This window comes from Furipterus horrens, unplaced genomic scaffold (assembly GCF_987537825.1).
Source record: "Furipterus horrens unplaced genomic scaffold, mFurHor1.1.pri manual_scaffold_5, whole genome shotgun sequence".
Classification (NCBI taxonomy): domain Eukaryota; kingdom Metazoa; phylum Chordata; class Mammalia; order Chiroptera; family Furipteridae; genus Furipterus; species Furipterus horrens.
In genome coordinates, this window is record NW_028327175.1 from 75,709,510 (window position 1) to 75,725,625 (window position 16,116).

At 33.9% G+C, this 16,116-nt stretch overlaps 1 protein-coding gene across 1 annotated transcript in view; it reads left to right on the top strand.

Annotated features, from left to right (window-relative positions):
• Positions 1-16,116, top strand: part of MAN2A1 (mannosidase alpha class 2A member 1) — a 165,600-nt gene that overhangs the window by 115,661 nt on the left and 33,823 nt on the right. Inside the window, exons 13-16 of the mRNA XM_090276551.1 lie at positions 8,336-8,501; positions 9,993-10,211; positions 10,904-11,026; positions 13,313-13,427. Of these exons, the coding sequence (XP_090132677.1) occupies positions 8,336-8,501; positions 9,993-10,211; positions 10,904-11,026; positions 13,313-13,427 (623 nt within the window). The remainder of the gene's footprint in view (positions 1-8,335; positions 8,502-9,992; positions 10,212-10,903; positions 11,027-13,312; positions 13,428-16,116) is intronic.

The following is a 16,116-nucleotide window of genomic DNA, read 5'->3' on the forward strand; positions in this document are numbered from 1 at the left end:
CACTCTAACTGGAAACCAGCACTTACAGAAGACTTTTTCTTCTAGTTTGCCACCCGGCCTTATCCAAGGAATTGAAGAATTCCACTAATAAACCATCCTACCTCTTCCTCAAATTTGTTCTTTTTATGTTTCTACCACTCCTCTAATTTAGGTCTTCACTTGACTACCCTGGCTTTTGTAGCAATCTAGTTAGGCTTCCTACTTTGAATCTTGATACCTTCAATTCATCCTCCACCTGGAAACTAGATCTATGTATTAAAAATGAAACTGCCAATATTAAACTTCACTCCCCATAATCTGTATAATAAGGTCTAAATTTCTCTTCTGCTGAATCTGCTCTGTTGTTAAACATGTCTGCTGAGTTCTTAATTTCAAATATTTATCCTTTTGAAGTTTTATTGTTAATTTTTAATGTATTTAATTTTTGTGGTAAAATTCTTTATCTTTTTATCTCTTTATTCATGATTTCCTCTTTCCTCAGACATATTAATCATTATTTTGAAGTCTAATCAGTTAACTCCATTTTCAGATTATGTATGTATGAGTCTAATTTTGTCTTTTTCTTCTTCTTGTTGAGTCATGTGACTGTCTTTGGAATGTCTCAGAATTTTTTATTAACTGCTCAACATTGTGTATCAAATTCATGTAGGGTCCAGAAAATAATGTCTTCTAGAGAGGCGTTACTTTTACTCTAATCAAGGACCATGATAAATTGAGGCTAATTCACTCAACCTCTTGTTTATCTAGCTCACCAAGTTTTGATCTAATAGCTTGGGACACTCTGTAGGCCCTACTCACTGGTGAGTTCTGAAATCACATCAGATGTCTCTGAGATAAAGGACCTCGTAAGCTTTCTGTCGCGGTTTTAAACCTCCCTTTCTGTGCAGCCCCCAGTATATGGCACATGTCCAGATGAGAAAATCAAGTGTATACTTGAAGCCTCCCAAGTCCCAACCAGATGCGCTTTTTGGTCTCTTTGTCCCCATAGTGATCCTTGGTGTAGGCTTTGTAGAAGCTCTGCATGGAATGCAGCCTCTCCCATGCTGAGAACTGGCATGCCCCAGGTTGAAATGGCCAGGATGGCACCTCACTTCTCTGACGTTCGTCCTTCTCCTCAGCAATTTTCAATTGCAGCAATTTTCAACCTTTTTCATCTCATGGCACACATAAACTAATTACTAAAATTCTTTGGCACACAAGAAAATGCATTTTTTGCTGATCTGACAAAAAAATTGGTATAATTTTCATTCATTCACAACAGATGGCTGTTGTGTTGGCTGTCATAATTTTTATCCTCATTCAAGGATATGTTTATTGATTGTAGAGAGAATGGAAGGGAGGGAGAGAGAGAGAGAGAGAAACATTGATAGGTTGCCCCTTGTACGTGCCTTCAGCAGGGATCAAACCTGCAACCTAGGAATGTGCCCTGATCAGGAATCAAACCTGAGACCTTTTGGTTTACAGGACAATGCTCCAACCAACTGAGCTATGGAGTCCAGGGTGGCTGTTGTCATTTTTTAATTTGACAGTCTAAGGGGAAAGTGGTCAGTTCCCCCTGCCTAAACAGGTATTACATGTGTTTTTTTTTATTTTTATTTTTACTTTATTTTATTTTTTTATTGTTTTTCTATTACAATTGTACCACTTTTTCCCTCACTGCTACCCCCCACCCAGCCCACCCCTTCTCCCACAGTCCATCCCGACCCCGTTGTCCATGTTCATAGGTTATTTATACTAGTTCCTTTGCTAAACCCTTCCCCTACTTACCCTAAAAATTCATGCAGCACTCCCTGTGTGCCTCTGGAGGCACACCAGATGAAAACTGCTGATCTGTTGCTTTCCAGCAGATGATTACTGTATTTGATCTGGCTTTTCCAGTTGGCCAGTAGAAGTGAGAGCTCTTGTGTATCGTCATCTGCTCCATCTATCCTGAAAATGGGAGTATCGTTTATTTTTCAGCTTCAATTTGATAAAAGAAAAATGCGCACTTTTTTCTACTTCAGTGTTCATATTTCTATTGATTTGTAAGGCTATTTCACAAATTCCCTGAAGTTTATTTTCTTTTATTTTTTACCCTTTAATCTTATTGTTTAAGATAGAAAAGATTTTAAGCTTTTGTTATCAGATCTGGCAACCTTTTACTTTGCTATATTTTTCTATTATGATTAGAAAGACATTTTATATCACAGATTATATATTTTTTTCTACTACTGTAATCTTGTGTCTGGTTTTTAAATTTTTTAACTCATCCAGAATCACTCTTGGAATATCATCTTATAATGTGTCCCTTTAATCATTTGTTTTGCTAATCTGTTATTATACCTATATTATAGAATTTTTTACCCCACGAATGGTCCCTTTCCTTTTCTTAGCTTTCTTCCAGCGAAAGGATTTCAATGGGGTTTTGATTGGCATTGCATAAATTCATTAATTAAATTGAGAGAGTTGTCTTATTTGCAGTATTTTAGCTTTTCACCCAGAAGGATATATCTCTTCATTTTTATGTCTCAGTTAAGTGTTGTCATTTTCTATACATACATTCTACTCATTTTATGTGAAAATAATTCTCTCCTTTGAATGCTCTAATTCCTAATCATCCTAACTGCCACCTTTTTGTGTGTGTCACAGGACAGTCTCTGCATACCTTTGTTTAATTACCTACCGTATCATTGAATTTAACAGTTTCTGTCTCTGTCCCTTCCTAGACCGTAGGTACTTTCAGGATGGAGTATATGTATTCACATTCCTAAGTTTATAACCACACGTAGCAGGAGGTATCCTTCTCTCTGTCCTTTTATTTCTTGCTTTTTAATTTAGCCATACACTATGTGTTTACTCTATATGTGTGTATACTCTATGCACCTGTGATTCTGCCTCCTCCCACCCTGCACATGTTATTCAAATTCTTGTTTCAAGATATTTGTGTTATTACTTGTAGTTTTGTTAATATCTTTTGTTTAGATTTATATATGTCTTACACAAAAAAGCACTTAAGGCAGCTCAGTGACCTGGGTTAATTAAAACATTCACTCCACCATCCAGTATGATTCATGTACTATGGTCTCTGGTCAGGATGCCAGGAGGTTTTTATAAAGGAGAGGAGAGAAATTAATTGCTATTGAGATCCTGCTTTGTGCCAAGACTGAGCAATATGCTTTTCCAAACATTTTATCATTTAACCCTAACGACAGTCTTGTCTCCTGATTTTATAGATGAGGATATTAAGGTTGGGAGAAATGAAATAACTTGTCCAAAGCCTCTCAAATTCTAAGTGCCATGTCGGGGTTTTGAGCTTGACTGTGTCTGACTCCAGAGCCCAAGAATCACAAAATTGGTGTGATTGTTGAAGATTTAATATATCTCAAAAAGACTCCCTTTGTATTCATATTGGATTTTTTTTTCCCCGATGGTTAATATGGTAAGCATTATTTTTTAAACCTAGAATACTAGGTGGACTGTATTCAGACGACTTCAGGTCTATATCCAATATATCCATATTCAGAATACTGTATAAAGATTGCTTCTCTTCTTTAAATTATGCTCTGCTAATTACGCTACTTAATATATTCTTTTTCTTTTTTAAATCCTCACTTGAGCATATGTTTATTGATTTTTAGAGAGAGAGAGAGAGAGAGAGAGAGAAACATTGATGTGAGAGAGAAACATCCATCAGTTGCCTTCTGTATACACTCCAACTGGGAATCAAACCCGCAGCCTTTTGGTGTTTGCAACCATGTTTCAACCAACCAAGCCACCCGACCAGGGCAAGAAGATGAATATATTTTTATTTGAAATTATTTTTTAATATTTTGCATTGATTAAGAATCAGACAAACTGAGTTCTAGTCTTTGCTTTGTTCTTAAATTTCTCTGAATCTGTCATTTCTCCTGTCTTTGCAAAGAGATTAAATGTCTTTTCAACCTTAAAAATTATTTCTTGAGCCCTGGCTGGTGTGGCTCAATGGATTGAGTGCTGGCCTGTGAACCAAATGGTCGCTGGTTCGATTCCCAATCAGGGCACATGCCTGGATTGCGGGCCAGGCCCCCAGCTGGGGGCACATAAGAGGCAACCACACATTGATGTTTCTCTCCATCTTTCTCCCTCCATTCCCCTCTCTCTAAATATAAAAAAATAAAATCTAAAAAATAATTATTTTTTGAGTAATTGAAGTAATCAAAATGAAAATGACCTGATAAAATTATAGAGCCCCACAGTAGTTGGTATTATTTATAAATGATAAATTCTCCTAGTGGGAATTTGTGCATTACTCAAATGTTATTCTATTTCAAGTACTACAGTAGGCACATGCAGTTAAAATTATTTTTCATATAACCTAGTATTTCCTTAATTGACTTTAAACTACACTTATAGGGGACTTGCACATATTTTTCATTTTAGCTTACATACAGTCATGAACATATACAGTTTTTTCAAATGTTTCTTTGAATATTGTTTTTTCTTACCTTATGAGGTCATAAGACAAATTTCTTATTTTACATTGCAAGATTTTTGCTGTTGCAGTGTTCCATTTTATAAATTTTATTTCACAAGTACAATATATTACATGAAACATCAGTTTTTGTTCTCTTGGACCTTCCTGAAGAAAGAGGCTCTATCGGCATCTTTGGCATATGAATTTGGAACTAAGGGAATCTCCACGGGAAATCCCGTTGTCAAAAAGGCCCTGGAACGCTTGGCCTGTGAGTAAAGTGGTGAAGAAGATGGCTGTGAAGATACGACTGAGTTCTAAGCCCTGTTGTGGCACATTTAGCTGGATAAGTCTTGGCAACATATAGCAGAGACCTGGAATCTAGTAGAGTTCTAACCTCACTGAACCTGTTTCTTACCTGTCTAACGAGAAGGATGAAAGGCTGTATCTTGTAGTTTCCCTGTACAGGCCTGAGGACTGGGCCTGTATACAGGAGACACTCTGTGATAATGCCAGCGTTACTCTGACCAAGGTGCACATTCCTTCCATTCCACCCTTCATCCAGCCCTGGACAAAAACTTGTGTAGCCCTAGCCTGGTCTCAGCAGACGCTGATTTTATCTGATCTGAGAGGACTTGGATTGCCTCAGTTGTTTTTCTTAACACGACATGAATTATTTCTAAAAAAGAATGAGGAAATTCTAAATGTGCTCATCTTGTTAGAATCTTCAAGGACAGAACCATGTTTACAGTGGAATTCTTTGTAGTACTTTTATAAAGTGATTCCCAGTTTGATATGAGCGTGTACATGGCCTTTTATTTTTCTCTGTTCTGTTTTTCTTTTTTAACCAAAAGTAGATCATTTTCTGCCCTCTGATTGGATTGATAGGTAGCATCTGAGTGCTTTGTCTTCATGAGGTGATGGTTGTTCTTTGTATATAAAAATGGAGTTAATTGCCTGTTACCCTAAGTTGTAAGGACTTCAGTGTCATAATGAGAACTAAGAGTCTGGATGTGACTTGGTAGCAGATGATAACTAGGAATCTAATACAAATGTAGGGGAATTTGGGATAAAAAGTTCTGAGCTTCCTATACAGTTACTTATGAAGTAAAATATAAATTAACTATTCTCGTTTCCAGGGTATAAATATTTCTCCTTTTTTGTTAATGTGGGTCAAATATTAATTTTCAGTAAATGAGCATGATATTATATGATACTAAAACTGCTGGTTTTATTCACAACTAAAGGGTGTAAAAGGGCTCACGTTTGGGGGTATTAGTGGTATAACAAATGTTTGATTACCAAGCATGATAATGACAATGAAAATATAGTTGTTTTGTGATGGTGTAGTTATTTCCAAAGGAAATATAATTCATATATAATTATGTTTTCTCTATACTCTACTTAAAATATACATAAATATACATAGATAGGAGTTAGTGTGTGTGTCAGATAAATTTGTGCTGTGATACACTTGAAGAACATGCTGTGAATCTCTAATTATGTTTAAAAATTATTTCTTAGTATTGCATTCTACTCATTATATACTTTACACATTTAGTTTTTGAATAGATTCCTGGCATGATAATTACATAATCATTCAGTACAGTAGAAACATCATTATGCTCAAATACTAATTAGCTACTAAAATGAAACAAAACACAACCTAGTTCACAGCTTATTATAAAAAGTGATTTAATATTGTACAAAACCAAATGTATGGTTAAAATTATTATTTGCTTTAAATGTGAGTCATTTCTTTTATCCCATGGGAAGGAATCAGTGTTCTGGATGCTTGTTACCTAATTTATTGCTTGGGCACATGTTGCATTTTATTATCAGAATCTTTATGACCAATTCTGTGTAGTGGAGCATCCAAGGAACTTGCCAGTGGGAATTCTAGGCTCAGTACCTGGGTGTGTGTGCCTCAGGGCTTCTGCAGGGTTAGGAGACTGGCTTCAGTCTGTGAACATGGGGTTCCCTGGTAAATCACTCCCTTCTAGGATGCTGATTTTAACACCTGTGGTGCTGGGGATGAGTGGTCCTCTGCTGTTTTTCTTCTCTGGCTCATCTTAAGAATATAGTAGAGTCCTGTTAGTAACAGTGAATCTTGGCCATTATGATTCTCCAGTGTGTTCACAGTAGGAGAACCACCAGGTTAAATGTAAGCTCTGGTACAGGGCAGTGGGAGGGTGCAAGAGGTTGACAGATCCCTCAGGTAAGTCAGTTAAGCATTCCTCTCAAGGTGGCATTATCCTCACTCTTCCTGATAATTGCTTCTGTGGGTAAGGCAGGTTTATATGGCATTAGGAGGCTTCAGCTGCCTCTGTAAATATGTTTTGACTGCATGGCTTCTGCTCTGCTCATATGCATAAGGGATCTCAATTATTTCAGTTTTTTTTTTTTTTCAACCATAAGTGCTTCTCCTGATAAATAATTTATAAATGAAACATTTTCTAGAATTTATGCTCCATTCGCTTTCTTTATTTTTGTGTTTTCCTATTGTCCTTCATTTTGGTTTTGGCCAATGCAGGTATTAATTTTATTTCTTAATGAAAAGTTTGTAATGCAGTTGAAATCACAGGACACGTATGTGGGATAAAGGAGTACTGCTAGACTTTCTGATGCACTAAATAAGTAATGCGAGCTTGCTTCTACCATCTCTGATCTACCTTCTGTGACTCAGGGAGAGAAGCAATTGCTATCTGACTTCAGTTCTATATTCTTGCATTTAAAAAATTATATACAAAACAAAATACTTCAGATCGTGAAGATATTCACTGGTGAATCAATGAGTTATAGTATTGGTCAAATGTCATCTTGGGAATATCCTTTGATTTAATCGAAGATAATATACAAATCGATTATAAAGTAAAGTCATGAATCTTGCAAAGGCTACAGATTTCATAAAGTCTTGGACGTGATGGTCTAGAACATTTCTACTCCCAGGAAAAGCCATGAAACAGTGAATACTGGCAGAGTCAGGTATTGAGAAAACTAAGGGTGTTAGGTTCTTCAGCTGAGAATTACTTGAAATACCTAAAACTTAAGAGAGGACTTTAGGAAAAATGATGAAGTCCATAACTTTTTTGGAACAAATAGAGCTATGTTTAAACTGTCCCGTAAAAACAAATGTTACATGAAAGATATCATAATATACTAGTATGAAATATTGAAAAAAGTGCCTAGAACCCCACTCAGTTCATTCACTTTTTTGTTCACTCTAAATATTAAACACTAGTTGCAAATATTGCGTAAATTCATTTTAATTTTCCTTTCTCTAAGTCCAAATCAAATCTTTTTTCCACCACTATTATAAAATTTTAGCCCCTATTCTAAGTGGATTCAGTTCAGATTTTTTTTTTCAGAACTAAATTTCTTTGATAATAGGGACCCCTGTGTATAAAACATGCGTGAATTATGTGATTCCACATATATAGCCATATGTTTTCACTGATTTAGTGGTCTAAAATGAATGTCAAGATTTTAGTTGAAATTAATTATGGTTAAATTGCAAACAATTTATATATTTTCTTATTTAGCATGATTAGGCAGGGATCACGATATTAGTTGCATAGAGCTGATTCTTTTAGACAGGTCAATAAAATCAGATGTATATAGGTCATATTCTGGGACATGGAAACAATTTTATTACAGTTCTATTAGCATCTTCTGTTTGTATAACATTTTATTCTTAGAAAGTGAATCATTATTTTATTACCCTTTGTATTGTGCAGTATTTGTTGTGATGAACTTGCCTGTTCTCCAAAAATCTCACCAGAATGTTCTTTATAATTCTCCTCCTCATGCTGACTCTATGATTATCTATAAGCTGAGATCGTACAAATAGTATTAAAGAACTACAGATATATTGAGTTCCCAATAGTGAAGCAGCTGTTTTTGCAGGTACCTTGTGGTCTGTAATCCTTCAGAGCAAGAACGAAACTCGATGGTCTCGCTTTATGTGAGTTCCCCAACAGCACAAGTGTCCTCCACTTCAGGAAAGCCTGTGGAAATTCAGATGAGTGCAGTTTGGGATACAACCAGTACTATTTCACAAACAGCCTATGAGGTATGTATTTGCCATAGATCTTACAGAGAGGCATAATTTAAAAATTATAGCCAGGGCTCTGGCAAAGTAGCTCCATTGGTTAGAGCATCATCCTGATAGGCCAAGGCTGTGGGTTCTATCCGTGGTCAGGGTACACACAGGAATCAACCAATGAATGAATACATAAATAAGTGGAACAATTAATTGACGTCTCTCTCTCTCTCTCTCTCTCAACACTTCCTCTTTCTCTAAAATCAATTAAAATAAAATTATAACCAGTTTATATATGTATACATGGTTCATAGAGCTGTCAAGTTGTTGTATGTGAAGTGGTTAAAGTTGTAAGTACCAGAAGGTTTAACTGGCTAGTTAAATAACACTAAAGGAAAATAGGTTCCGTCTTTCCCAGAATATTAATGTATTTGTTAGTATGTGTGTTTTATGTTACTATTAGTACATATTAGCGTGTATATTGTATATCTTTGTAAGTATATATATTACTTTTTCCTGAAGTAATGAAGTAATCGTTACTAATAAAATGTTGATTTTTTTTTTTTTGTCTAATTCAATTTAATGAAATTGAGATAAATACCACCCTTCTACACAACTTTAGATACTGTCAACTTTTTATTGCAAAGGAGAGATACAATATATCATGAAAGAACTACTTCCTAAAATGAGTAAGATGCTTCTCCAAGATATAATTATGAAAAATCTGGGCTCAAGAAATCGAAATCTTGGGGGGAAATTTTCTTAAAATAAGCAATATTAAACTGAACCCCAACATCATTAGGTTGAAATTTTAGAGTCTGGCATGCAGTTTTAACTGTTATTTCAGAAGACACAGCCATAATCTCTGACCTCAAAGTGATTTACTTCCATTTGCTAAATGCCAGTGTTCACTGCTCTAATAAATTCATAATTCTTTAAGTAGAAATGAAAAGTATAGTACAAGTTTTTGTCAGATTTTATAGGAAACACCCCATCTAGAAAATGGAAAGTAGCTCCTAGAAGGCAGAGGTCTTGTCTAGAGTACGTGCACCCTCTAAGCCTTGTTCAGTGTCTACTAGATCCCACGCTTTGGTGGCTAGTGTTGACTGAACTAATGTGCTTATTATTTATATTATTACATTGACCATTTTTATTTTTAATGTACTGAAATACAGTATGGTTAAAAATATTCCTAATAATTAGGAAAAATCATTGTTCATAGTAAGCCCTTTTACAGAGAGATTCCCCCTCTGAACATTTATTACGAGCACTGTAGGACAGTTGAGTATGGTCACATAATTTTGTTTATTGGATAAAAGCATTAATGTCTTTGATAGTCCTACCAACTTGAAGTTATTAGATTACCTGGATAAAATGAGATGTTGATATTCTACTCGTGAGTTATCAAAATGTATTTATAGAATAGTATTATATTCTTTTTTTAAAGTATGGTAGCTTGTTGTTTTCACTAGAAGTATAAATGGGTTTTCTTTAACACGTTCTCTCTTTTATCTTTTAAAGATCTCTTTTCTAGTACAGATGCCACCATTGGGACTGAAAGTGTATACGCTTTTAGAATCAACAAGTTCAAATCCACATGTAGCTGAATATATCCTATATAATGGTAACATAGAAAATAAAGGAATTTTCAACATGAAGAATATAAAAAATGCTGAAGAAGATATAACTCTAGAGAACTCCTTTATTAAGCTTCGATTTGGTCAATCTGGGCTTATGGAGGTATGTTCTGAATAGTTCTGCAATTAATAGAAGGTTTATAGTTTTATTATAATATATGCAGATTACATGTGCAAAGGGAAAAAAGTCTATACAAATAAATACTCTGGGAGAACGGGTGAATGGGTTCTATGAACCTTCTTGTGGCTCCTCACAAGTCTGGTCTGTGGTTGGTGCTGCTCTGTAATTGGTTTGTTATTGGTCCACAAGAAAAGTGTAGAAGCTGTGAGTGTTTAGAAATGTTTATGGAAACTTTGAAAATAATTTGATAGTAAATGTATGCCTACTGAGTCTAATAAAATATTTTAGTGTATATTTGATATATTGATTTTAATTTAATTTTTCTAGTAATTCACTTTTATTGTACTTTATTAAAAAATTGGTTCATGCATGTTGGAAAGAAAAAATAATTCTGCTCTTTCACTACAGAAGATTTGAGAAACATTGGTCTCAATGTCCTAGTTTGTGTATCGCTTGGTAAAGGGTGTTCTGACTTTGTTTCTATTATGAGGGTTTTAAATTCTAAGGTTATGTATAAAATTTTGGGTATTCATTCAAGAATTGTGGATGTTAGCTACTGTTAGCATTTTTCAGTCTTTCCTGAGGTAATTTTTTAAAATCTACATATACCTGGAACCAGATGCAACATCGTTAATATCTTAATAGTGAGTTGCCTTTAAAATTTTTCTCTTTAGGAAATGATAAGTAAAGAAGATGGTAAACGTCAAGAAGTAAAAGTACATTTTTCATGGTATGGAACCACAAGTAAAAAGGACAAAAGTGGTGCCTACCTTTTCTTGCCTGATGGGGAGGCCAAGGTAAGTGCTAATGAGCTGAGTTACTCTAGAAAAACAGATAGCCCACTGGGCCATTTTTTCATAACTTACAGTAGTTTAAAAAATAAAAGAACTCTTTTTCCCATCCTTGAATGAAAGGGTAGTATATGCACATTATGGCACATTTTAAAAATGCAGAATACTAACAAAAACAATAAAATTTACCAACTATTCCATAAGTCCATGAAAACCACTACCAGCATTTTGATGTGTTACTACTGTCTTTTAAACATACTGTCCCTTCCCTTCAAGTTTAGGTTTTGTCTTACTTCGTTATATATTTTTCATTGTGACAGTGCTTACAATCTGATGGTGTATTTTTTGAAAACATGATTTTAGTGTTAAAAAGTTTTATCTATAAGATGAATAAAACCTGAGGGGTCTAGTGTATAATATGGTGACCACAATTGATAGCTGTATTGTATCATTGACATTTGCTGAGAGTAGAGCTTAAGTGTTCCCACCAAAAAAAAAAAAAAAAAAAAAGATGAAAAAGTGTGTTTGTGTAAATGTAAAAAAAATTTAAAAAGAAGAATAATTTTCTGTTGTTGTATATGTTTGTTTTCTGCCAATACCGTACTACCTGTAATGTTGTGATAAGCTTTCTCTATAGCATTATTTTATGCAAAGCTAATTATTTCCTGAGAATAACTTTCTAGAAGAGTCATTTTGTGTTAATGGATGAGGCTTTTTCAGGCTTTTGATAAATTCTACTTTTTTCTCTGGAAAGACTACATGTTCACTCCGGCCAGTTGTTTTAAGAGTAACTTTTGAATATACCATTTCATGCACTGAAAAGTAGTCATATTAAAAGAATACCTATGATAATAAGTGAAAAATATTTTACTGTTAACATTTTTATGATTATTAGTGAGGATAAACTTTTTATACATTTATCTCTCATATTTCTTTTGAGACATCTTTTTTTTTAAGTATATTTTATTGATTATATTGTTACAATAGTTCCAGTTTTTTCTTTTGAGAGATCTTATTTAAGTTCTTTTATAATTTTTCTGTTGGTGTGACTTATAGTTCTGTAAGTATTCTTTATATATGGTAAAATTAATCCTTTTTCCTATATATTGCAAAATTTTCTCCATGTGTTATTTAATTTATTAATTTTTTATTTTGTTTTGTTACAGTAGTTTTTCATTTTTGTGTAGTCAGTTTTGTATGTTTTTATATATCTGTGTTATGGAATATTATGCATGGACTGTAGTAACTAATTTATTTAAAGTTATTTTATTTTTAAATAGCTCTAATGTTTCTTTCTAAATAAAGAGAATTATCATATGTTTACAAAGAAAAAATAAGTGCACATCCTTGAAGGAGGCAGCTGGGTATATCCGAAAAAAGCAGGAGCCCAGAAATCACTGGGCCGGGTTCAGTCCCCTACATTGCTTTCTAGCTATGTGCTAATTATGTACAGGACTTTGTAAATTGTAAAGCCTTATGTTAACTTCGGAATATTTTTCTCTAGCCAAAGAGATAAATTTGGAAGACAATTACATAGTTCCGAAAATCTTATGCTACATAAGTAGTTCACATTGCAAGCCTAGCTTTTTATGCATTTGTTGAACTTTCTAAGGTGTGTAATATTTAAGAAAATATAACTTCATAATTGCTTTAAATTTGTTCCTATGTCACATAACTTACATGTTTTAGTCCCATATTTTCTTGAATCTAGATTCTAAATAATGAGAACTAAATCAGTGGTTTTGTTCAAGTTTATAAATTTATATTCAACTAGCTCTTTTAAGTAAAAGGGCAGTATGTTTATAGAGTAGTAACCCTAACTGTGAATAAAATGCTTTCTGAATCCTGCTTCCTGTTTGTTTAGATGACTCCCTGTGGTCATCTTGCCACCTGCCCCAGCCGCTCAACATTAGGGGGCCGTGGTTATAATAACTGTTTGCTTGGGAAAATGTCACTACTACAGGACGATTGCTCTTTCTAATAAATAACATATGGACAATAGATTTAGAAGGAGTTTGATCAAAATTTTTATAGCTGGGAGGAATATGTATAGATGTACGCCAATCAAGTTGTAACATTTTTACTTTATTTTTTCACTAATTTTTGTATAATGAAAAACCTTATATTTAATTTTTATAGCACATGCACATTATACTTTGCAAGGTTTGGTTTTCACTTAAAATTGCAAATATCAGGTGATATGTGTTTGCCATTTTGGAAACTATTATATAAACATTTCTTGGAAAAGTTAAAAGCCAAATATTTTTCTTAAACATGTCATTTCCTCTTTAGCCTTATGTTTACACAACCCAGCCCCTTGTCAGAGTGCAACGTGGAAAGTTTTATTCGGATGTGACTTGCTTTTTAGAACATGTTACCCACAGTGTCCGACTGTACAACATACAGGGTAAGAAAACACAGAATGCAGTTGTAAAACATATGTACACTGGTTCTTGAATTCTTGCTTTTCCTGTGTTGTTTTTCATAAATTAGCAATTGGGTTTTGGAGATGATACAGTAATCTGTCCAAACTTGACATCATACTTATTGTGTGGTTTAAAATATAAAATTTGCCCTTTGATAATCAAAAATGGTAAAACATTTAGCTCTTCCCTACATATACATGTTCTTTTTTCTATATATCTTCTCTTTCCTACCATATTATTTGTCTTAGTTATGAGCTCATTAATTGAAAACTTTATTTCTAAGATCTAAAAACAGTATAGCTTATCTTTCTTATTTTATACAATGGGAATTATGTCACATATGGCTTTCAACTTAGTGGGTCACCGTTACACTCACACCCATGGGTGCACATATACACACAGTTAATTATACAAAAGACATTAGCAACAAAGGTAAAGAAATAGAAAATGAATTAATATTTTGGGTTGACTGTAATTATTAAGTGTCAAATTCTGTTTACTTCAAACATTCTTTTAAAAGACTATAATAATGCAAACCTAACAAAATATCCATATTTTTCTTAGTCTCTTTTTTTAGTTATTCTTTGACTCTTCTCCCCAAAGTAACTTTTGCCTAAATTAAGCTTAAGAAGAAAAAAAAAAAAACAACACAATAAAACAACACTTTCCAAATTATATAAACTGTGTAAGACTCATTTTCTTTAACTATAGAAAGACTAGGTGGTCAGCTAGGTATAGCTGTGAAAGAATTATTATTGATTTTGAAACAAACCGAGTTGGGAGACATGGGTTCCATCTGACTGCTCGTCTTGTTTTTGGTTTGATATTTAACTTCAGTTGTTCTATTTGTGTCCTCTGGATAATGAAAATAGTAAGAGGTGAAGTTTAAAGTCTCTTGCCTTAACATCATTTAAGATATTTAAAACCACTGTGTTTTTCTTTTCATTATTGTTTAGAAATTCACATTCGAATGATTTCTACAGATATTAAGTTAGGGGAAATCTTGTGCTCACTAGCTTTAAAAGCTCTGAAAGATCAGAGTGGTTTTAAAAATTTCTAATGAAACATAATGCTTTGCCTTATGTCAGGTTAAATAAGAAATCCATTTCACAGAGACCATAATTTAATGAATGCCCTTTTGTAACTGTTTTATTGTTTCTAAAAGATTATTTCGTTTGTAGCAAATAAAATTTTTCCAGAGGAAAGATGGAAGAGGTAGGGGTTAATTTTCTTATAATATAATCTTCTTTCATTAAATTGAAGCTTTAAATGTTACCAAATAGGCTATGGTAGCTTTTGTTGTTAATCTTGGGATTTGAAGATGGAATATGATACAAGTAGAAGCCCTTGTATTCCTTTGTGTTATATTTGATACTGTACCTTCACAAAAAATACATGCCTTGCAGTGACATGGTGATCAGTAAGTGACATTTGCTAGCTGTGGCTTCATTTGTCTTCAGAGCTGTAATTATTAGACTTTGGTGCCCTAGTTTTCTGACATCAGCAACCACTTTGAAGAATTGGGTTGCTATGGGTTACCAATGTGTCATGTACATTTCAGTGACACAAGGTTTAGGTTCCAGATCTGTTATAATATGTACCTTCAGGGTTTATTTCCTCCCACCACTTCCCAGGACTATGTTCTCCAATGTAAGTGTATGTTTGTGAGCAAGTGAGTCTGTATGTTAGACCCCTTAGGCAAAATATCTTAAATGCAGTATTTTTGCCTATTTCCCTCCCATATATTTTAAGAGTATTATGTGGAATGGATCTTGCTAAAAGAAAGCAAGTAGCCTGGAGGTAAAATGTAATGAACTGCCATCAAAAAATATGGAAGAAAAGACTTTCCTTTAGCTGAAATGACATATTTCCATTGCATGGGTATATTTGGCAAAGAGAGGTTGCTTAGTTTTTTTCTGTTTTGAATTTATAACTGAAATGGATTCATAGTATGACCTGTGACTTTCAGAAAGTCAAAATGAACTTCATCTAATTAAACATATAAGAGAATCACATTGGAATTAGAGGTCCAAATCCTTAGTTGCACCTCTAAGGAAACTGTAGCCTTTGTTACTTAAACTATAGAAAGGCTAGATGGCCAATTAGGTGTAACTACCTAAGAGTCTTCACAAAACTCAGTGTCACATAAGCTTCTCTGGTGCTTGGACTCCCTGCTTCTAACTTCATCTTCTAAGGTCACTTAAATCTGGGGTTCCCATCCCTGGAGTCCTCCAACTTGTAAATAAGGTCTCAGAGCTTCACTGAAGTTGTTTTTATTTCCGTAAAAAAGATTCATGAGGATATTAAAATGGTTTGCAATCAATTGCTCATTTTTTCCCCAGGACTACATTCCATATTTAGTTTGATTTAAGAGTAAAAAGCATTTATTAAGTTATGGCTAGGCAGGCTTGGGTAATTAAGACATTTTTGGAATATCATGCAATTGACTGCTAAGGGGTTTTTTTTCTGTTAATTGGAACTTTTAAAAATTGAAATAAGTTGAACCTGATTACTCCCGACAGGGATGAAAGAGAAGGTTATTTTAAGGAACTATTAGCATTTTTTAGTTACCCAAATTAAGAACTCAGAGGTTATCTTGGGGGCTCTTTGACAGCAGCTACTGCATTGAAGGTATATCTTCTTCTTTTTTTAAAAAGAATTTTATTGTAT